This window comes from Heterodontus francisci, chromosome 24 (assembly GCF_036365525.1).
Source record: "Heterodontus francisci isolate sHetFra1 chromosome 24, sHetFra1.hap1, whole genome shotgun sequence".
Classification (NCBI taxonomy): Eukaryota; Metazoa; Chordata; class Chondrichthyes; order Heterodontiformes; family Heterodontidae; genus Heterodontus; species Heterodontus francisci.
This window is the reverse complement of record NC_090394.1, coordinates 17,561,295-17,586,876: the sequence shown is the minus strand read 5'-3', so window position 1 is coordinate 17,586,876 and position 25,582 is coordinate 17,561,295. Positions and strand designations below refer to the sequence as shown.

At 45.7% G+C, this 25,582-nt stretch overlaps 1 protein-coding gene across 1 annotated transcript in view; it reads right to left on the bottom strand.

The window, feature by feature from the left end:
• Positions 1-24,832, bottom strand: part of mettl26 (methyltransferase like 26) — a 67,397-nt gene extending 42,565 nt beyond the window's left edge. Inside the window, exon 1 of the mRNA XM_068055729.1 lies at positions 24,469-24,832. Within this exon, the coding sequence (XP_067911830.1) occupies positions 24,469-24,662 (194 nt within the window). The 5' untranslated portion in view covers positions 24,663-24,832. The remainder of the gene's footprint in view (positions 1-24,468) is intronic.
• Positions 24,833-25,582: the final 750 nt, after the last annotated feature.

The following is a 25,582-nucleotide window of genomic DNA, read 5'->3' as shown; positions in this document are numbered from 1 at the left end:
AGGAAGACAGAGAGAGAGGGAGGGAAGAAGACAGAGAGAGAGGGAGGGAAGAAGACAGAGAGAGAGGGAGGGAAGAAGACAGAGAGAGAGGGAGGGAAGAAGACAGAGAGAGAGGGAGGGAGGGAGACTGAGGGGGGGGAAAGGGTGGAGGGAGGGAGACCAAGGGGGGGGGGAGGAAGGAGACTGGGGGGGGGGGGACCAAGGGAGAGAGAGCGGAGCAGAGAGAGCGGGGGGGGGGGGGGGGGGGAGAAAGAGAGAGAGCGGGGGGGGGGGGGAGAGAGAGGGGTGGGGAGATAGAGAGGGGGGGAGAGAGAGAGGGGGGGGAAGAGAGAGGGGGGGGAAGAGAGAGGGGGGGAAGAGAGAGGGGGGGAAGAGAGAGGGGGGGAAGAGAGAGAGAGAGGGGGGAGAGAGAGGGGTGGGAGAGAGAGAGGGGGGGAAGAGAGAGAGGGGGGGGAGAGAGAGGGGGGGGAGAGAGAGGGGGGGGAGAGAGAGGGGGGGAGAGAGAGGGGGGGGGAGAGAGAGGGGGGGAGAGAGAGGGGGGGAGAGAGAGAGGGGGGGGAGAGAGAGAGAGGGGGGGGGAAGAGAGAGAGGGGGGGGGAAGAGAGAGAGGGGGGGGAAGAGAGAGAGGGGGGGGAAGAGAGAGAGGGGGGGGAAGAGAGAGAGGGGGGGGAAGAGAGAGAGGGGGGGGAAGAGAGAGAGGGGGGGAAGAGAGAGAGGGGGGGGAAGAGAGAGAGGGGGGGGAAGAGAGAGAGGGGGGGGGAAGAGAGAGAGGGGGGGGGGAAGAGAGAGAGGGGGGGGGAAGAGAGAGAGGAGGGGGGAAGAGAGAGAGGGGGGGGAAGAGAGAGAGGGGGGGGAAGAGAGAGAGGGGGGGGAAGAGAGAGAGGGGGGGGAAGAGAGAGAGGGGGGGGGAAGAGAGAGAGGGGGGGGAAGAGAGAGAGGGGGGGAAGAGAGAGAGGGGGGGGAAGAGAGAGAGGGGGGCAGAGAGAGAGAGTGACTAATGATGAACAGAGTGATATCGATGAACAGAGTGATACCGATGGACAGAGTGATACCGATGGACAGAGTGAAAGCGATGGACAGATTGATATCGATGGACAGAGTGATACCGATGGACAGAGTGATACCGATGGACAGAGTGAAAGCGATGGACAGAGTGATACCGATGGACAGAGTGATATTGATGGACAGAGTGATATTGATGGACAGAGTGATACCGATGGACAGAGTGATACCGATGGACAGAGTGAAAGCGATGGACAGAGTGATATTGATGGACAGAGTGATACCGATGGACAGAGTGATATCGATGGACAGAGTGATACCGATGGACAGAGTGATATTGATGGACAGAGTGATACCGATGGACAGAGTGAAAGCGATGGACAGAGTGATACCGATGGACAGAGTGATATCGATGGACAGAGTGATATCGATGGACAGAGTGATACCGATGGACAGAGTGATATCGATGGACAGAGTGATACCGATGGACAGAGTGATACCGATGGACAGAGTGATATTGATGGACAGAGTGATATTGATGGACAGAGTGATACCGATGGACAGAGTGATATCGATGGACAGAGTGATTCCGATGGACAGAGTGATACCGATGGACAGAGTGATATCGATGGACAGACTGACACCGATGGACAGAGTGATACCGATGGACAGAGTGATATCGATGGACAGAGTGATATCGATGGACAGAGTGATATTGATGGACAGAGTGATACCGATGGACAGAGTGATATCGATGGACAGAGTGATACCGATGGACAGAGTGATATCGATGGACAGAGTGATACCGATGGACAGAGTGATATCGATGGACAGAGTGATATCGATGGACAGAGTGATATTGATGGACAGAGTGATACCGATGGACAGAGTGATACCGATGGACAGAGTGATAACGATGGACAGAGTGATACCGATGGACAGAGTGATATTGATGGACAGAGTGATATCGATGGACAGAGTGATATTGATGGACAGAGTGAAAGCGATGGACAGAGTGATATTGATGGACAGTGATATTGATGGACAGAGTGATACCGATGGACAGAGTGATATTGATGGACAGAGTGATATTGATGGACAGAGTGATATTGATGGACAGAGTGATATTGATGGACAGAGTGATACCGATGGACAGAGTGATATTGATGGACAGAGTGATATTGATGGACAGAGTGATATTGATGGACAGTGATATTGATGGACAGAGTGATACCGATGGACAGAGTGATATTGATGGACAGAGTGATATTGATGGACAGAGTGATATTGATGGACAGTGATATTGATGGACAGAGTGATACCGATGGACAGAGTGATATTGATGGACAGAGTGATATTGATGGACAGAGTGATATTGATGGACAGTGATATTGATGGACAGAGTGATACCGATGGACAGAGTGATATTGATGGACAGAGTGATATTGATGGACAGAGTGATATTGATGGACAGAGTGATACCGATGGACAGAGTGATATCGATGGACAGAGTGATACCGATGGACAGAGTGATATCGATGGACAGAGTGATACCGATGGACAGAGTGAAAGCGATGGACAGAGTGATATTGATGGACAGAGTGATATTGATGGACAGAGTGATACCGATGGACAGAGTGATATTGATGGACAGAGTGATACCGATGGACAGAGTGATACCGATGGACAGAGTGATATTGATGGACAGACTGATACCGATGGACAGAGTGATATTGATGGACAGAGCGAAAGCGATGGACAGAGCGAAAGCGATGGACAGAGCGAAACCGATGGACAGAGCGATACCGATGGACAGAGTGATATCGATGGACAGAGTGATACCGATGGACAGAGTGATACCGATGGACAGAGTGATACCGATGGACAGAGTGAAAGCGATGGACAGATTGATATTGATGGACAGAGTGATATTGATGGACAGAGTGATACCGATGGACAGAGTGATACCGATGGACAGAGTGATATTGATGGACAGAGTGATATTGATGGACAGAGTGATACCGATGGACAGAGTGATACCGATGGACAGAGTGATATTGATGGACAGAGTGATACCGATGGACAGAGTGAAAGCGATGGACAGAGTGATATTGATGGACAGAGTGATACCGATGGACAGAGTGATATCGATGGACAGAGTGATACCGATGGACAGAGTGATATTGATGGACAGAGTGATACCGATGGACAGAGTGAAAGCGATGGACAGAGTGATACCGATGGACAGAGTGATATCGATGGACAGAGTGATATCGATGGACAGAGTGATACCGAAGGACAGAGTGATATCGATGGACAGAGTGATACCGATGGACAGAGTGATACCGATGGACAGAGAGATATTGATGGACAGAGTGATATTGATGGACAGAGTGATACCGATGGACAGAGTGATATCGATGGACAGAGTGATACCGATGGACAGAGTGATATTGATGGACAGAGTGATATTGATGGACAGAGTGATTCCGATGGACAGAGTGATACCGATGGACAGAGTGATATCGATGGACAGACTGACACCGATGGACAGAGTGATACCGATGGACAGAGTGATATCGATGGACAGAGTGATATCGATGGACAGAGTGATATTGATGGACAGAGTGATACCGATGGACAGAGTGATATCGATGGACAGAGTGATACCGATGGACAGAGTGATATCGATGGACAGAGTGATACCGATGGACAGAGTGATATCGATGGACAGAGTGATATCGATGGACAGAGTGATATTGATGGACAGAGTGATACCGATGGACAGAGTGATAACGATGGACAGAGTGATACCGATGGACAGAGTGATATTGATGGACAGAGTGATATCGATGGACAGAGTGATATTGATGGACAGAGTGAAAGCGATGGACAGAGTGATATTGATGGACAGTGATATTGATGGACAGAGTGATACCGATGGACAGAGTGATATTGATGGACAGAGTGATATTGATGGACAGTGATATTGATGGACAGTGATATTGATGGACAGAGTGATACCGATGGACAGAGTGATATTGATGGACAGAGTGATATTGATGGACAGAGTGATATTGATGGACAGTGATATTGATGGACAGAGTGATACCGATGGACAGAGTGATATTGATGGACAGAGTGATATTGATGGACAGAGTGATATTGATGGACAGTGATATTGATGGACAGAGTGATACCGATGGACAGAGTGATATTGATGGACAGAGTGATATTGATGGACAGAGTGATATTGATGGACAGTGATATTGATGGACAGAGTGATACCGATGGACAGAGTGATACCGATGGACAGAGTGATATTGATGGACAGAGTGATATTGATGGACAGAGTGATATTGATGGACAGAGTGATATTGATGGACAGAGTGATACCGATGGACAGAGTGATATCGATGGACAGAGTGATACCGATGGACAGAGTGATATCGATGGACAGAGTGATACCGATGGACAGAGTGAAAGCGATGGACAGAGTGATATTGATGGACAGAGTGATATTGATGGACAGAGTGATACCGATGGACAGAGTGATATTGATGGACAGAGTGATACCGATGGACAGAGTGATACCGATGGACAGAGTGATATTGATGGACAGACTGATACCGATGGACAGAGTGATATTGATGGACAGAGCGAAAGCGATGGACAGAGCGAAAGCGATGGACAGAGCGAAACCGATGGACAGAGCGATACCGATGGACAGAGTGATACCGATGGACAGAGTGATACCGATGGACAGAGTGATACCGATGGACAGAGTGATACCGATGGACAGAGTGAAAGCGATGGACAGAGTGATATTGATGGACAGAGTGATATTGATGGACAGAGTGATACCGATGGACAGAGTGATATTGATGGACAGACTGATACCGATGGACAGAGTGATATTGATGGACAGAGTGATACCGATGGACAGAGTGATATTGATGGACAGAGTGAAAGCGATGGACAAAGCGAAACCGATGGACAGAGCGATACCGATGGACAGTGATATTGATGGACAGTGATATTGATGGACAGAGTGAAACCGATGGACAGAGTGAAAGCGATGGACAGAGCGAAACCGATGGACAGAGCGATACCGATGGACAGAGTGATATTGATGGACAGAGTGATATTGATGGTCAGAGTGATACCGATGGACAGAGTGATATTGATGGACAGAGTGATATTGATGGACAGAGTGATATTGATGGTCAGAGTGATACCGATGGACAGAGTGATATTGATGGACAGAGTGATACCGATGGACAGAGTGATACCGATGGACAGAGTGATATTGATGGACAGAGTGATATTGATGGTCAGAGTGATATTGATGGTCAGACTGATACCGATGGACAGAGTGATACCGATGGACAGAGTGATATCGATGGACAGAGTGATACCGATGGACAGAGTGATATCGATGGACAGAGTGATACCGATGGACAGAGTGATATTGATGGACAGAGTGATATCGATGGACAGAGTGATATTGATGGACAGAGTGATACCGATGGACAGAGTGATACCGATGGACAGAGTGATATCGATGGACAGAGTGATATCGATGGACAGAGTGATACCGATGGACAGAGTGATATCGATGGACAGAGTGATACCGATGGACAGAGTGATATCGATGGACAGAGTGATACCGATGGACAGAGTGATATTGATGGACAGAGTGATATTGATGGACAGAGTGATATCGATGGACAGAGTGATATTGATGGACAGAGTGATACCGATGGACAGAGTGATACCGATGGACAGAGTGATACCGATGGACAGAGTGATATTGATGGACAGACTGATACCGATGGACAGAGTGATACCGATGGTCAGACTGATACTGATGGACAGAGTGATACCGATGGACAGAGTGATATTGATGGACAGACTGATACCGATGGACAGAGTGATACCGATGGTCAGACTGATACCGATGGACAGAGTGATATTGATGGACAGACTGATACCGATGGACAGAGTGATATTGATGGACAGAGTGATACCGATGGACAGAGTGATATTGATGGACAGAGTGATATTGATGGACAGAGTGATATCGATGGACAGAGTGATATTGATGGACAGAGTGATACCGATGGACAGAGTGATACCGATGGACAGAGTGATATTGATGGACAGAGTGATATCGATGGACAGAGTGATATTGATGGACAGAGTGATATTGATGGACAGAGTGATATTGATGGACAGACTGATACCGATGGACAGAGTGATACCGATGGTCAGACTGATACCGATGGACAGAGTGATATTGATGGACAGACTGATATCGATGGACAGAGTGATATTGATGGACAGAGTGATACCGATGGACAGAGTGATACCGATGGACAGAGTGATATTGATGGACAGACTGATACCGATGGACAGAGTGATACCGATGGACAGAGTGATATTGATGGACAGACTGATACCGATGGACAGAGTGATATTGATGGACAGAGTGATACCGATGGACAGAGTGATATTGATGGACAGAGTGATATTGATGGACAGAGCGATACCGATGGACAGAGCGAAACCGATGGACAGAGTGATATTGATGGACAGAGTGATACCGATGGACAGAGTGATATCGATGGACAGACTGATATCGATGGACAGAGTGATATTGATGGACAGACTGATATCGATGGACAGAGTGATATTGATGGACAGAGCGATACCGATGGACAGAGCGAAACCGATGGACAGAGTGATATTGATGGACAGAGTGATACCGATGGACAGAGTGATATCGATGGACAGAGTGATATTGATGGACAGAGTGATATTGATGGACAGACTGATACCGATGGACAGAGTGATATTGATGGACAGAGCGATACCGATGGACAGAGCGAAACCGATGGACAGAGTGATATTGATGGACAGAGTGATACCGATGGACAGAGTGATATTGATGGACAGAGTGATATTGATGGACAGAGTGATATTGATGGTCAGACTGATACCGATGGACAGAGTGATATCGATGGACAGAGTGATATTGATGGACAGAGTGATACCGATGGACAGTGATACCGATGGACAGAGTGATATTGATGGACAGAGTGATACCGATGGACAGAGTGATACCGATGGTCAGACTGATACCGATGGACAGAGTGATACCGATGGACAGAGTGATATTGATGGACAGACTGATACCGATGGACAGAGTGATATTGATGGACAGAGTGATATTGATGGACAGAGTGATATTGATGGACAGAGTGATACCGATGGACAGAGTGATATTGATGGACAGAGTGATACCGATGGACAGAGCGATACCGATGGACAGAGTGATACCGATGGTCAGACTGATACCGATGGTCAGACTGATACCGATGGACAGAGTGATACCGATGGACAGAGTGATATTGATGGACAGAGTGATACCGATGGACAGAGTGATATTGATGGACAGACTGATATCGATGGACAGAGTGATATTGATGGACAGACTGATATCGATGGACAGAGTGATATTGATGGACAGAGTGATACCGATGGACAGACTGATATCGATGGACAGAGTGATATTGATGGACAGACTGATACCGATGGACAGACTGATACCGATGGACAGAGTGATATTGATGGACAGAGTGATACTGATGGACAGAGTGATATTGATGGACAGACTGATACCGATGGACAGAGTGATACCGATGGACAGAGTGATATTGATGGACAGACTGATACCGATGGACAGAGTGATATTGATGGACAGAGTGATACCGATGGACAGAGCGAAACCGATGGACAGAGTGATACCGATGGACAGAGTGATATTGATGGACAGACTGATACCGATGGACAGACTGATACCGATGGACAGAGTGATATTGATGGACAGAGTGATATTGATGGACAGACTGATACCGATGGACAGAGTGATATTGATGGACAGAGTGATACCGATGGACAGAGTGATATTGATGGACAGACTGATACCGATGGACAGAGTGATACCGATGGACAGAGTGATACTGATGGACAGAGTGATATTGATGGACAGAGTGATACCGATGGACAGAGTGATATTGATGGACAGAGTGATATTGATGGACAGACTGATACCGATGGACAGAGTGATATCGATGGACAGAGTGATATTGATGGACAGACTGATATCGATGGACAGAGTGATATTGATGGACAGACTGATACCGATGGACAGAGTGATACCGATGGTCAGACTGATACCGATGGACAGAGTGATACCGATGGACAGAGTGATATTGATGGACAGACTGATACCGATGGACAGAGTGATATCGATGGACAGAGTGATATCGATGGACAGAGTGATATTGATGGACAGAGTGATACCGATGGACAGAGTGATATTGATGGACAGAGTGATATTGATGGACAGAGTGATATTGATGGACAGAGTGATATTGATGGTCAGACTGATACCGATGGACAGAGTGATACCGATGGACAGAGTGATATCGATGGACAGAGTGATACCGATGGACAGAGTGATATTGATGGACAGAGTGATATTGATGGACAGAGTGATATCGATGGACAGAGTGATATTGATGGACAGAGTGATATCGATGGACAGAGTGATATCGATGGACAGAGTGATATCGATGGACAGAGTGATATTGATGGACAGACTGATACCGATGGACAGAGTGATACCGATGGACAGAGTGATACCGATGGTCAGACTGATACTGATGGACAGAGTGATACCGATGGACAGAGTGATATTGATGGACAGACTGATACCGATGGACAGAGTGATACCGATGGTCAGACTGATACCGATGGACAGAGTGATATTGATGGACAGAGTGATACCGATGGACAGAGTGATATTGATGGACAGACTGATACCGATGGACAGAGTGATATTGATGGACAGAGTGATACCGATGGACAGAGTGATATTGATGGACAGAGTGATATTGATGGACAGAGTGATATCGATGGACAGAGTGATATTGATGGACAGAGTGATACCGATGGACAGAGTGATACCGATGGACAGAGTGATATTGATGGACAGACTGATACCGATGGACAGAGTGATACCGATGGACAGAGTGATACCGATGGACAGAGTGATATTGATGGACAGAGTGATATCGATGGACAGAGTGATATCGATGGACAGAGTGATATCGATGGACAGAGTGATATTGATGGACAGACTGATACCGATGGACAGAGTGATACCGATGGACAGAGTGATACCGATGGTCAGACTGATACTGATGGACAGAGTGATACCGATGGACAGAGTGATATTGATGGACAGACTGATACCGATGGACAGAGTGATACCGATGGTCAGACTGATACCGATGGACAGAGTGATACCGATGGACAGAGTGATATTGATGGACAGACTGATACCGATGGACAGAGTGATATTGATGGACAGAGTGATACCGATGGACAGAGTGATATTGATGGACAGAGTGATATTGATGGACAGAGTGATATCGATGGACAGAGTGATATTGATGGACAGAGTGATACCGATGGACAGAGTGATACCGATGGACAGAGTGATATTGATGGACAGAGTGATATCGATGGACAGAGTGATATTGATGGACAGAGTGATATTGATGGACAGAGTGATATTGATGGACAGACTGATACCGATGGACAGAGTGATACCGATGGTCAGACTGATACCGATGGACAGAGTGATATTGATGGACAGACTGATATCGATGGACAGAGTGATATTGATGGACAGAGTGATACCGATGGACAGAGTGATACCGATGGACAGAGTGATATCGATGGACAGAGTGATATTGATGGACAGACTGATACCGATGGACAGAGTGATACCGATGGACAGAGTGATATTGATGGACAGACTGATACCGATGGACAGAGTGATATTGATGGACAGAGTGATACCGATGGACAGAGTGATATTGATGGACAGAGCGATATTGATGGACAGAGCGATACCGATGGACAGAGCGAAACCGATGGACAGAGTGATATTGATGGACAGAGTGATACCGATGGACAGAGTGATATCGATGGACAGACTGATATCGATGGACAGAGTGATATTGATGGACAGACTGATATCGATGGACAGAGTGATATTGATGGACAGAGCGATACCGATGGACAGAGCGAAACCGATGGACAGAGTGATATTGATGGACAGAGTGATACCGATGGACAGAGTGATATCGATGGACAGAGTGATATTGATGGACAGAGTGATATTGATGGACAGACTGATACCGATGGACAGAGTGATATTGATGGACAGAGCGATACCGATGGACAGAGCGAAACCGATGGACAGAGTGATATTGATGGACAGAGTGATACCGATGGACAGAGTGATATTGATGGACAGAGTGATATTGATGGACAGAGTGATATTGATGGTCAGACTGATACCGATGGACAGAGTGATATCGATGGACAGAGTGATATTGATGGACAGAGTGATACCGATGGACAGTGATACCGATGGACAGAGTGATATCGATGGACAGAGTGATATTGATGGACAGAGTGATACCGATGGACAGAGTGATACCGATGGTCAGACTGATACCGATGGACAGAGTGATACCGATGGACAGAGTGATATTGATGGACAGACTGATACCGATGGACAGAGTGATATTGATGGACAGAGTGATATTGATGGACAGAGTGATATTGATGGACAGAGTGATACCGATGGACAGAGTTATATTGATGGACAGACTGATACCGATGGACAGAGTGATATTGATGGACAGAGTGATATTGATGGACAGAGTGATACCGATGGACAGAGTGATATTGATGGACAGAGTGATATTGATGGACAGACTGATACCGATGGACAGAGTGATACCGATGGACAGAGTGATATTGATGGACAGACTGATACCGATGGACAGAGTGATATTGATGGACAGAGTGATATTGATGGACAGAGTGATACCGATGGACAGAGTGATATTGATGGACAGAGTGATATTGATGGACAGAGTGATACCGATGGACAGAGTGATATTGATGGACAGAGTGATATTGATGGACAGACTGATACCGATGGACAGAGTGATATTGATGGACAGAGTGATATTGATGGACAGAGTGATACCGATGGACAGAGTGATATTGATGGACAGAGTTATATTGATGGACAGACTGATACCGATGGACAGAGTGATATTGATGGACAGAGTGATATTGATGGACAGAGTGATACCGATGGACAGAGTGATATTGATGGACAGAGTGATATTGATGGACAGAGTGATATTGATGGACAGAGTTATATTGATGGACAGACTGATACCGATGGACAGAGTGATATTGATGGACAGAGTGATATTGATGGACAGAGTGATACCGATGGACAGAGTGATATTGATGGACAGAGTTATATTGATGGACAGACTGATACCGATGGACAGAGTGATATTGATGGACAGAGTGATATTGATGGACAGAGTGATACCGATGGACAGAGTGATATTGATGGACAGAGTGATATTGATGGACAGACTGATACCGATGGACAGAGTGATACCGATGGACAGAGTGATATTGATGGACAGACTGATACCGATGGACAGAGTGATATTGATGGACAGAGTGATATTGATGGACAGAGTGATACCGATGGACAGAGTGATACCGATGGTCAGACTGATACCGATGGACAGAGTGATACCGATGGACAGAGTGATATTGATGGACAGACTGATACCGATGGACAGAGTGATATTGATGGACAGAGTGATATTGATGGACAGAGTGATATTGATGGACAGAGTGATACCGATGGACAGAGCGATACCGATGGACAGAGTGATACCGATGGTCAGACTGATACCGATGGTCAGACTGATACCGATGGACAGAGTGATACCGATGGACAGAGTGATATTGATGGACAGAGTGATACCGATGGACAGAGTGATATTGATGGACAGACTGATATCGATGGACAGAGTGATATTGATGGACAGAGTGATACCGATGGACAGACTGATATCGATGGACAGAGTGATATTGATGGACAGACTGATACCGATGGACAGACTGATACCGATGGACAGAGTGATATTGATGGACAGAGTGATACTGATGGACAGAGTGATATTGATGGACAGACTGATACCGATGGACAGAGTGATACCGATGGACAGAGTGATACCGATGGACAGAGTGATACCGATGGACAGAGCGAAACCGATGGACAGAGTGATACCGATGGACAGAGTGATATTGATGGACAGACTGATACCGATGGACAGACTGATACCGATGGACAGAGTGATATTGATGGACAGAGTGATATTGATGGACAGACTGATACCGATGGACAGAGTGATATTGATGGACAGAGTGATACCGATGGACAGAGTGATATTGATGGACAGACTGATACCGATGGACAGAGTGATACCGATGGACAGAGTGATACTGATGGACAGAGTGATATTGATGGACAGAGTGATACCGATGGACAGAGTGATATTGATGGACAGAGTGATATTGATGGACAGACTGATACCGATGGACAGAGTGATATCGATGGACAGAGTGATATTGATGGACAGACTGATATCGATGGACAGAGTGATATTGATGGACAGACTGATACCGATGGACAGAGTGATACCGATGGTCAGACTGATACCGATGGACAGAGTGATACCGATGGACAGAGTGATATTGATGGACAGACTGATACCGATGGACAGAGTGATATCGATGGACAGAGTGATATCGATGGACAGAGTGATATTGATGGACAGAGTGATACCGATGGACAGAGTGATATTGATGGACAGAGTGATATTGATGGACAGAGTGATATTGATGGTCAGAGTGATACCGATGGACAGAGTGATATTGATGGACAGAGTGATATTGATGGACAGAGTGATACCGATGGACAGAGTGATACCGATGGACAGAGTGATATTGATGGTCAGACTGATACCGATGGACAGAGTGATATTGATGGACAGAGTGATACCGATGGACAGAGTGATATTGATGGACAGACTGATACCGATGGACAGAGTGATATTGATGGTCAGACTGATACCGATGGACAGAGTGATACCGATGGACAGAGTGATATCGATGGACAGAGTGATACCGATGGACAGAGTGATATTGATGGACAGACTGATACCGATGGACAGAGTGATACCGATGGACAGAGTGATATTGATGGACAGAGTGATATTGATGGACAGAGTGATACCGATGGACAGAGTGATATTGATGGACAGAGTGATATTGATGGACAGACTGATACCGATGGACAGAGTGATATCGATGGACAGAGTGATATTGATGGACAGACTGATATCGATGGACAGAGTGATATCGATGGACAGAGTGATATCGATGGACAGAGTGATACCGATGGACAGAGTGATATTGATGGACAGACTGATACCGATGGACAGAGTGATATTGATGGACAGAGTGATACTGATGGACAGAGTGATATCGATGGACAGACTGATATCGATGGACAGAGTGATATTGATGGACAGACTGATACCGATGGACAGAGTGATATTGATGGACAGAGGGATACCGATGGACAGAGTGATATTGATGGACAGAGTGATACCGATGGACAGAGTGATATTGATGGACAGACTGATACCGATGGACAGACTGATACCGATGGACAGAGTGATACCGATGGACAGAGTGATATTGATGGACAGAGTGATACCGATGGACAGAGTGATATTGATGGACAGACTGATATCGATGGACAGAGTGATATTGATGGACAGAGTGATATTGATGGACAGACTGATACCGATGGACAGAGTGATATTGATGGACAGAGTGATACCGATGGACAGAGTGATATTGATGGACAGAGTGATACCGATGGACAGAGTGATATTGATGGACAGACTGATATCGATGGACAGAGTGATATTGATGGACAGAGTGATATTGATGGACAGACTGATATCGATGGACAGAGTGATATTGATGGACAGACTGATATCGATGGACAGAGTGATATTGATGGACAGACTGATACCGATGGACAGAGTGATATTGATGGACAGAGTGATACCGATGGACAGTGTGATATTGATGGACAGAGTGATATTGATGGACAGAGTGATATTGATGGACAGACTGATATCGATGGACAGAGTGATATTGATGGACAGACTGATACCGATGGACAGAGTGATATTGATGGACAGAGTGATATCGATGGACAGAGTGATATTGATGGACAGAGTGATACCGATGGACAGAGTGATATTGATGGACAGAGTGATATTGATGGACAGAGTGATATTGATGGACAGAGTGATACCGATGGACAGAGTGATATTGATGGACAGAGTGATACCGATGGACAGAGTGATATTGATGGACAGAGCGATACCGATGGACAGAGTGATACCGATGGTCAGACTGATACCGATGGACAGAGTGATACCGATGGACAGAGTGATATTGATGGACAGAGTGATATTGATGGACAGAGTGATACCGATGGACAGACTGATATCGATGGACAGAGTGATATTGATGGACAGACTGATACCGATGGACAGACTGATACCGATGGACAGACTGATACCGATGGACAGAGTGATATTGATGGACAGAGTGATACCGATGGACAGTGTGATATTGATGGACAGAGTGATATTGATGGACAGACTGATATCGATGGACAGAGTGATATTGATGGACAGACTGATACCGATGGACAGAGTGATATTGATGGACAGAGTGATATCGATGGACAGAGTGATATTGATGGACAGAGTGATACCGATGGACAGAGTGATATTGATGGACAGAGTGATATTGATGGACAGAGTGATACCGATGGACAGAGTGATATTGATGGACAGAGTGATACCGATGGACAGAGTGATATTGATGGACAGAGCGATACCGATGGACAGAGTGATACCGATGGTCAGACTGATACCGATGGACAGAGTGATACCGATGGACAGAGTGATATTGATGGACAGAGTGATACCGATGGACAGAGTGATATTGATGGACAGAGTGATATTGATGGACAGAGTGATACCGATGGACAGAGTGATATTGATGGACAGAGTGATATGGATGGACAGACTGATACCGATGGACAGAGTGATATCGATGGACAGAGTGATATTGATGGACAGACTGATATCGATGGACAGAGTGATATCGATGGACAGAGTGATATCGATGGACAGAGTGATACCGATGGACAGAGTGATATTGATGGACAGACTGATACCGATGGACAGAGTGATATTGATGGACAGAGTGATACTGATGGACAGAGTGATATCGATGGACAGACTGATATCGATGGACAGAGTGATATTGATGGACAGACTGATACCGATGGACAGAGTGATATTGATGGACAGAGTGATACCGATGGACAGAGTGATATTGATGGACAGAGTGATACCGATGGACAGAGTGATATTGATGGACAGACTGATACCGATGGACAGAGTGATATTGATGGACAGAGTGATACCGATGGACAGAGTGATATTGATGGACAGACTGATATCGATGGACAGAGTGATATTGATGGACAGAGTGATATTGATGGACAGACTGATACCGATGGACAGAGTGATATTGATGGACAGAGTGATACCGATGGACAGAGTGATATTGATGGACAGACTGATATCGATGGACAGAGTGATATTGATGGACAGAGTGATATTGATGGACAGACTGATATCGATGGACAGAGTGATATTGATGGACAGACTGATATCGATGGACAGAATGATATTGATGGACAGACTGATACCGATGGACAGAGTGATATTGATGGACAGAGTGATACCGATGGACAGAGTGATATTGATGGACAGAGTGATATTGATGGACAGAGTGATATTGATGGACAGACTGATATCGATGGACAGAGTGATATTGATGGACAGACTGATACCGATGGACAGAGTGATATTGATGGACAGAGTGATACCGATGGACAGAGTGATATTGATGGACAGACTGATATCGATGGACAGAGTGATATTGATGGACAGACTGATACCGATGGACAGAGTGATATTGATGGACAGACTGATACCGATGGACAGAGTGATATTGATGGACAGAGTGATACCGATGGACAGAGTGATATTGATGGACAGAGTGATACCGATGGACAGAGTGATACCGATGGTCAGACTGATACCGATGGACAGAGTGATACCGATGGACAGAGTGATATTGATGGACAGACTGATACCGATGGACAGAGTGATATTGATGGACAGAGTGATATCGATGGACAGAGTGATATTGATGGACAGAGTGATACCGATGGACAGAGTGATATTGATGGACAGAGTGATATTGATGGACAGAGTGATACTGATGGACAGAGTGATACCGATGGACAGAGTGATATTGATGGACAGAGTGATACCGATGGACAGAGTGATATTGATGGACAGAGCGATACCGATGGACAGAGTGATACCGATGGTCAGACTGATACCGATGGACAGAGTGATACCGATGGACAGAGTGATATTGATGGACAGAGTGATACCGATGGACAGAGTGATATCGATGGACAGACTGATATCGATGGACAGAGTGATATTGATGGACAGAGTGATACCGATGGACAGACTGATATCGATGGACAGAGTGATATTGATGGACAGACTGATACCGATGGACAGACTGATACCGATGGACAGAGTGATATTGATGGACAGAGTGATATTGATGGACAGAGTGATATTGATGGACAGACTGATACCGATGGACAGAGTGATACCGATGGACAGAGTGATATTGATGGACAGACTGATACCGATGGACAGAGTGATATTGATGGACAGAGTGATACCGATGGACAGAGCGAAACCGATGGACAGAGTGATACCGATGGACAGAGTGATATTGATGGACAGACTGATACCGATGGACAGAGTGATATTGATGGACAGACTGATACCGATGGACAGAGTGATATTGATGGACAGAGTGATACCGATGGACAGAGTGATATTGATGGACAGAGTGATATTGATGGACAGACTGATACCGATGGACAGAGTGATATTGATGGACAGAGTGATACCGATGGACAGAGTGATATTGATGGACAGACTGATACCGATGGACAGAGTGATACCGATGGACAGAGTGATATTGATGGACAGAGTGATATTGATGGACAGAGTGATACCGATGGACAGAGTGATATTGATGGACAGAGTGATATTGATGGACAGACTGATACCGATGGACAGAGTGATATCGATGGACAGAGTGATATCGATGGACAGACTGATATCGATGGACAGACTGATATCGATGGACAGAGTGATATCGATGGACAGAGTGATATCGATGGACAGAGTGATACCGATGGACAGAGTGATATTGATGGACAGACTGATACCGATGGACAGAGTGATATTGATGGACAGAGTGATACTGATGGACAGAGTGATATCGATGGACAGACTGATATCGATGGACAGAGTGATATTGATGGACAGAGTGATACCGATGGACAGAGTGATATTGATGGACAGACTGATACCGATGGACAGAGTGATATTGATGGACAGACTGATACCGATGGACAGAGTGATATTGATGGACAGAGTGATACCGATGGACAGAGTGATATTGATGGACAGACTGATACCGATGGACAGAGTGATATTGATGGACAGAGTGATACCGATGGACAGAGTGATATTGATGGACAGAGTGATACCGATGGACAGAGTGATATTGATGGACAGACTGATATCGATGGACAGAGTGATATTGATGGACAGAGTGATATTGATGGACAGACTGATACCGATGGACAGAGTGATATTGATGGACAGAGTGATACCGATGGACAGAGTGATATTGATGGACAGAGTGATACCGATGGACAGAGTGATATTGATGGACAGACTGATATCGATGGACAGAGTGATATTGATGGACAGAGTGATATTGATGGACAGACTGATATCGATGGACAGAGTGATATTGATGGACAGACTGATATCGATGGACAGACTGATATCGATGGACAGAGTGAAATTGATGGACAGAGTGATATTGATGGACAGACTGATATCGATGGACAGAGTGATATTGATGGACAGACTGATATCGATGGACAGACTGATACCGATGGACAGAGTGATATTGATGGACAGAGTGATACCGATGGACAGAGTGATATTGATGGACAGAGTGATATTGATGGACAGAGTGATATTGATGGACAGACTGATATCGATGGACAGAGTGATATTGATGGACAGACTGATACCGATGGACAGAGTGATATTGATGGACAGAGTGATATTGATGGACAGACTGATACCGATGGACAGAGTGATATTGATGGACAGAGTGATACCGATGGACAGAGTGATATTGATGGACAGACTGATATCGATGGACAGAGTGATATGGATGGACAGACTGATATCGATGGACAGACTGATATCGATGGACAGAGTGATATTGATGGACAGACTGATACCGATGGACAGAGTGATATTGATGGACAGACTGATATCGACGGACAGAGTGATATTGATGGACAGAGTGATATTGATGGACAGAGTGATATTGATGGACAGACTGATACCGATGGACAGAGTGATATTGATGGACAGAGTGATATTGATGGACAGAGTGATATTGATGGACAGACTGATACCGATGGACAGAGTGATATTGATGGACAGACTGATACCGATGGACAGAGTGATATTGATGGACAGAGTGATATTGATGGACAGAGTGATACCGATGGACAGAGTGATATTGATGGACAGACTGATACCGATGGACAGAGTGATATTGATGGACAGAGTGATATTGATGGACAGAGTGATATTGATGGACAGACTGATACCGATGGACAGAGTGATATTGATGGACAGAGTGATACCGATGGACAGAGTGATATCGATGGACAGAGCGATACCGATGGACAGAGCGATATCGATGGACAGAGTGATATCGATGGACAGAGTGATATTGATGGACAGAGTGATATTGATGGACAGAGTGATACCGATGGACAGAGTGATATGGATGGACAGAGTGATATCGATGGACAGAGTGATATCGATGGACAGAGTGATATTGATGGACAGAGTGATATTGATGGACAGAGTGATACCGATGGACAGAGTGATATCGAAGGACAGAGTGATATTGATGGACAGAGTGATACCGATGGACAGAGTGATACCGATGGACAGAGTGATACCGATGGACAGAGTGATATCGATGGACAGAGTGATATCGATGGACAGAGTGATACCGATGGACAGAGTGATACCGATGGACAGAGTGAAAGCGATGGACAGAGTGATACCGATGGACAGAGTGATACCGATGGACAGAGTGATATCGATGGACAGAGTGATACCGATGGACAGAGTGATATTGATGGACAGAGTGATACCGATGGACAGAGTGATATTGATGGACAGAGTGATATTGATGGACAGAGTGATACCGATGGACAGAGTGATACCGATGGACAGAGTGATATTGATGGACAGAGTGATACCGATGGACAGAGTGATATTGATGGACAGAGTGATATTGATGGACAGAGTGATACCGATGGACAGAGTGATACCGATGGACAGAGTGATATTGATGGACAGAGTGATACCGATGGACAGAGTGATACCGATGGACAGAGTGATATTGATGGACAGAGTGATACCGATGGACAGAGTGATACCGATGGACAGAGTGATATTGATGGATAGAGTGATACCGATGGACAGAGTGATACCGATGGACAGAGTGATATTGATGGACAGAGTGATATTGATGGACAGAGTGATACCGATGGACAGAGTGATACCGATGGACAGAGTGATATTGATGGACAGAGTGATACCGATGGACAGAGTGATACCGATGGACAGAGTGATACCGATGGACAGAGTGATATTGATGGACAGAGTGATATTGATGGACAGAGTGATACCGATGGACAGAGTGATACCGATGGACAGAGTGATATTGATGGACAGAGTGATACCGATGGACAGAGTGATACCGATGGACAGAGTGATATTGATGGACAGAGTGATACCGATGGACAGAGTGATACCGATGGACAGAGTGATATTGATGGACAGAGTGATACCGATGGACAGAGTGATATTGATGGACAGAGTGATATTGATGGACAGAGTGATACCGATGGACAGAGTGATATTGATGGACAGAGTGATACCGATGGACAGAGTGATATTGATGGACAGAGTGATATTGATGGACAGAGTGATACCGATGGACAGAGTGATATTGATGGACAGAGTGATACCGATGGACAGAGTGATATTGATGGACAGAGTGATATTGATGGACAGAGTGATACCGATGGACAGAGTGATATTGATGGACAGAGTGATATTGATGGACAGAGTGATACTGATGGACAGAGTGATACCGATGGACAGAGTGATATTGATGAACAGAGTGATATTGATGGACAGAGTGATACCGATGGACAGAGTTATATTGATGGACAGAGTGATATTGATGGACAGAGTGATATTGATGGACAGAGTTATATTGATGGACAGAGTGATATTGATGGACAGAGTGATATTGATGGACAGAGTGATACCGATGGACAGAGTTATATTGATGGACAGAGTGATATTGATGGACAGAGTGATATTGATGGACAGAGTTATATTGATGGACAGAGTGATATTGATGGACAGAGTTATATTGATGGACAGAGTGATAATGATGAACAGAGTGATATTGATGGACAGAGTGATACCGATGGACAGAGTGATATTGATGGGCAGAGTGATATTGATGGACAGAGTTATATTGATGGACAGAGTGATATTGATGGACAGAGTGATACCGATGGACAGAGTGATACCGATGGACAGAGTGATATCGAAGGACAGAGTGATATCATGGACAGAGTGATATTGATGGACAGAGTGATACCGATGGACAGAGTGATACCGATGGACAGAGTGATATTGATGGACAGAGTGATACCGATGGACAGAGTGATTCCGATGGACAGAGTGATATCGATGGACAGAGTGATATCGATGGACAGAGTGATATTGATGGACAGAGTGATACCGATGGACAGAGTGATATTGATGGACAGAGTGAAAGCGATGGACAGAGTGATATTGATGGACAGAGTGATATTGATGGACAGAGTGATACCGATGGACAGAGTGAAAGCGATGGACAGAGTGATATCGATGGACAGAGTGATATTGATGGACAGAGTGATACCGATGGACAGAGTGATATTGATGGACAGAGTGATACCGATGGACAGAGTGATATTGATGGACAGTGATATTGATGGTCAGACTGATACCGATGGACAGAGTGATACCGATGGACAGAGTGATATTGATGGACAGAGTGATACCGATGGACAGAGTGATATTGATGGACAGACTGATACCGATGGACAGAGTGATACCGATGGACAGAGTGATATCGATGGACAGACTGATACCGATGGACAGACTGATACCGATGGACAGAGTGATATTGATGGACAGAGTGATACCGATGGACAGAGTGATACCGATGGACAGAGTGATATCGATGGACAGAGTGATATTGATGGACAGACTGATACCGATGGACAGAGTGATATTGATGGACAGACTGATACCGATGGACAGAGTGATACCGATGGACAGAGTGATATCGATGGACTGAGTGATACCGATGGACAGAGTGATATTGATGGACAGAGTGATACCGATGGACAGAGTGATACCGATGGACAGAGTGATATTGATGGACAGAGTGATACCGATGGACAGACTGATACCGATGGACAGAGTGATACCGATGGACAGAGTGATATCGATGGACAGAGTGATACCGATGGACAGACTGATACCGATGGACAGAGTGATACCGATGGACAGAGTGATATCGATGGACAGAGTGATACCGATGGACAGAGTGATATCGATGGACAGAGTGATACCGATGGACAGAGTGATACCGATGGACAGAGTGATACCGATGGACAGAGTGATACTGATGGACAGAGTGATATTGATGGACAGAGTGATATCGATGGACAGAGTGATACCGATGGACAGAGTGATACCGATGGACAGAGTGATATCGATGGACAGAGTGATACCGATGGACAGAGTGATATCGATGGACAGAGTGATATCGATGGACAGAGTGATACCGATGGACAGAGTGATACCGATGGACAGAGTGATATTGATGGACAGAGTGATATCGATGGACAGAGTGATATCGATGGACAGAGTGATATTGATGGACAGAGTGATACTGATGGACAGAGTGATATTGATGGACAGAGTGATACCGATGGACAGAGTGATATTGATGGACAGAGTGATATTGATGGACAGAGTGATAGTGATGGACAGAGTGATACCGATGGACAGAGTGATACCGATGGACAGAGTGATATTGATGGACAGAGTGATATTGATGGACAGAGTGATACTGATGGACAGAGTGATATTGATGGACAGAGTCATACCGATGGACAGAGTGATATTGATGGACAGAGTGATATTGATGGACAGAGTGATATTGATGGACAGAGTGATACCGATGGACAGAGTGATATTGATGGACAGAGTGATATTGATGGACAGAGTGATACTGATGGACAGAGTGATATTGATGGACAGAGTGATACCGATGGACAGAGTGATATTGATGGACAGAGTGATACCGATGGACAGAGTGATATTGATGGACAGAGTGATATTGATGGACAGAGTGATACTGATGGACAAAGTGATATTGATGGACAGAGTGATACTGATGGACAAAGTGATATTGATGGACAGAGTGATACCGATGGACAGAGTGATATTGATGGACAGAGTGATACCGATGGACAGAGTGATACCGATGGACAGAGTGATATTGATGGACAGAGTGATACCGATGGACAGACTGATACCGATGGACAGAGTGATACCGATGGACAGAGTGATATCGATGGACAGAGTGATACCGATGGACAGACTGATACCGATGGACAGAGTGATATCGATGGACAGAGTGATACCGATGGACAGACTGATACCGATGGACAGAGTGATATCGATGGACAGAGTGATACCGATGGACAGACTGATACCGATGGACAGAGTGATACCGATGGACAGAGTGATATCGATGGACAGAGTGATACCGATGGACAGACTGATACCGATGGACAGAGTGATACCGATGGACAGAGTGATATCGATGGACAGAGTGATACCGATGGACAGACTGATACCGATGGACAGAGTGATATTGATGGACAGAGTGATACCGATGGACAGAGTGATACCGATGGACAGAGTGATACCGATGGACAGACTGATACCGATGGACAGAGTGATACCGATGGACAGAGTGATATCGATGGACAGAGTGATACCGATGGACAGAGTGATATCGATGGACAGAGTGATACCGATGGACAGAGTGATATCGATGGACAGAGTGATATTGATGGACAGAGTGATACTGATGGACAGAGTGATACTGATGGACAGAGTGATATTGATGGACAGAGTGATACCGATGGACAGAGTGATATTGATGGACAGAGTGATACCGATGGACAGAGTGATATTGATGGACAGAGTGATATTGATGGACAGAGTGATATTGATGGACAGAGTGATAGTGATGGACAGAGTGATACCGATGGACAGAGTGATATTGATGGACAGAGTGATATTGATGGACAGAGTGATACTGATGGACAGAGTGATATTGATGGACAGAGTCATACCGATGGACAGAGTGATATTGATGGACAGAGTGATATTGATGGACAGAGTGATATTGATGGACAGAGTGATATTGATGGACAGAGTGATATTGATGGACAGAGTGATACTGATGGACAAAGTGATATTGATGGACAGAGTGATACTGATGGACAAAGTGATATTGATGGACAGAGTGATATTGATGGACAGAGTGATACCGATGGACAGAGTGATATTGATGGACAGAGTGATATTGATGGACAGAGTGATATTGATGGACAGAGTGATACCGATGGACAGAGTGATATTGATGGACAGAGTGATATTGATGGACAGAGTGATATTGATGGACAGAGTGATATTGATGGACAGAGTGATACTGATGGACAAAGTGATATTGATGGACAAAGTGATATTGATGGACAGAGTGATATTGATGGACAGAGTGATACTGATGGACAAAGTGATATTGATGGACAAAGTGATATTGATGGACAGAGTGATACCGATGGACAGAGTGATATTGATGGACAGAGTGATACCGATGGACAGAGTGATATTGATAAAAGGGCTAGCAGTTTGGAAACTATTAAAGCGGGGTCGGGCGATCGGCTCCGCCAGCCGCCTGTTGCATCCTGCTCACCTCTCCAGCGCACGGGGCTCCAGCTCCGAGGGCTGCCACAGCACATTGGGCAGAGCCTGGGCGAAATGCACCGAATGCTGTCCGGATCCCGAGGCTAACTCCAGGGCCAGTGCCCCCGCGGTGGGTCTCAGGTGCTGGCAGATCACTCTCAGGATCGGCTCCTTGTTCCTCTCGGCTGCCGGGGCCACAATCATCCTCTGGCAGAAGCTGGAATAACTCCGGAGCAGCAGGAGAGCAGAGCGGACAGTCAAAGCCAGAGCTGGTGTGTGTGCGTCCACACTCCCTCACCACCCGTCGCCCAGAATCTGCACTCAACACCCGGCGCTCCGCAAACAGAAACTTTCCGCCGCTGCAGGTTGCTGACTGCCTCGGCCGCTCCGCTCTCTGGGGCTTGTAGTCCGCATCCGGTCTTCCCCCCATTACAGCGGAGAGACACCAGAACAATGGCGGACTACAACCCCCAGCAGGCACCGCGACCTCAGCGCCTGCGCATTCGCCAGCAGGTGGAGAGAACACTGTCGGGGAAACCGCTGTCTGCTGCACTCCAGTCTCCTCCAAACCTCTTCATCTCATCCAATATGCTGTTTTTTTCCATCTCCATCATGTCCTTATCCTGCTTCCACTGAATTGCATCTATTCTCGTCCCCCCAACCATCCCCTGGGTTAGCGAGTTCCACAAACTCACCACTCTCTGTAATGATATTTCTCCTAAAATCTTCATTGGATTTATTAGTGACTATCATATTCCCACCTCCTAGTCCTGGTTATTAGATTTATTAGTGACTATCATATTCACGGCTCCTAGTCCTGGTTATTGGATTTATTAGTGACTATCATATTCATGACCCCTAGTCTTGGTTATTGGATTTATTAGTGACTATCATATTCCCACCTCCTAGTCTTGGTTATTGGATTTATTAGTGACTATCATATTCACAGCACCTAGTCCTGGTTATTGGATTTATTAGTGACTATCATATTCACAGCTCCGAGTCTTGGTTATTGGATTTATTAGTGACTATCATATTCACAGCACCTAGTCTTGGTTATTGGATTTATTAGTGACTATCATATTCATGACCCCTAGTCTTGGTTATTGGATTTATTAGTGACT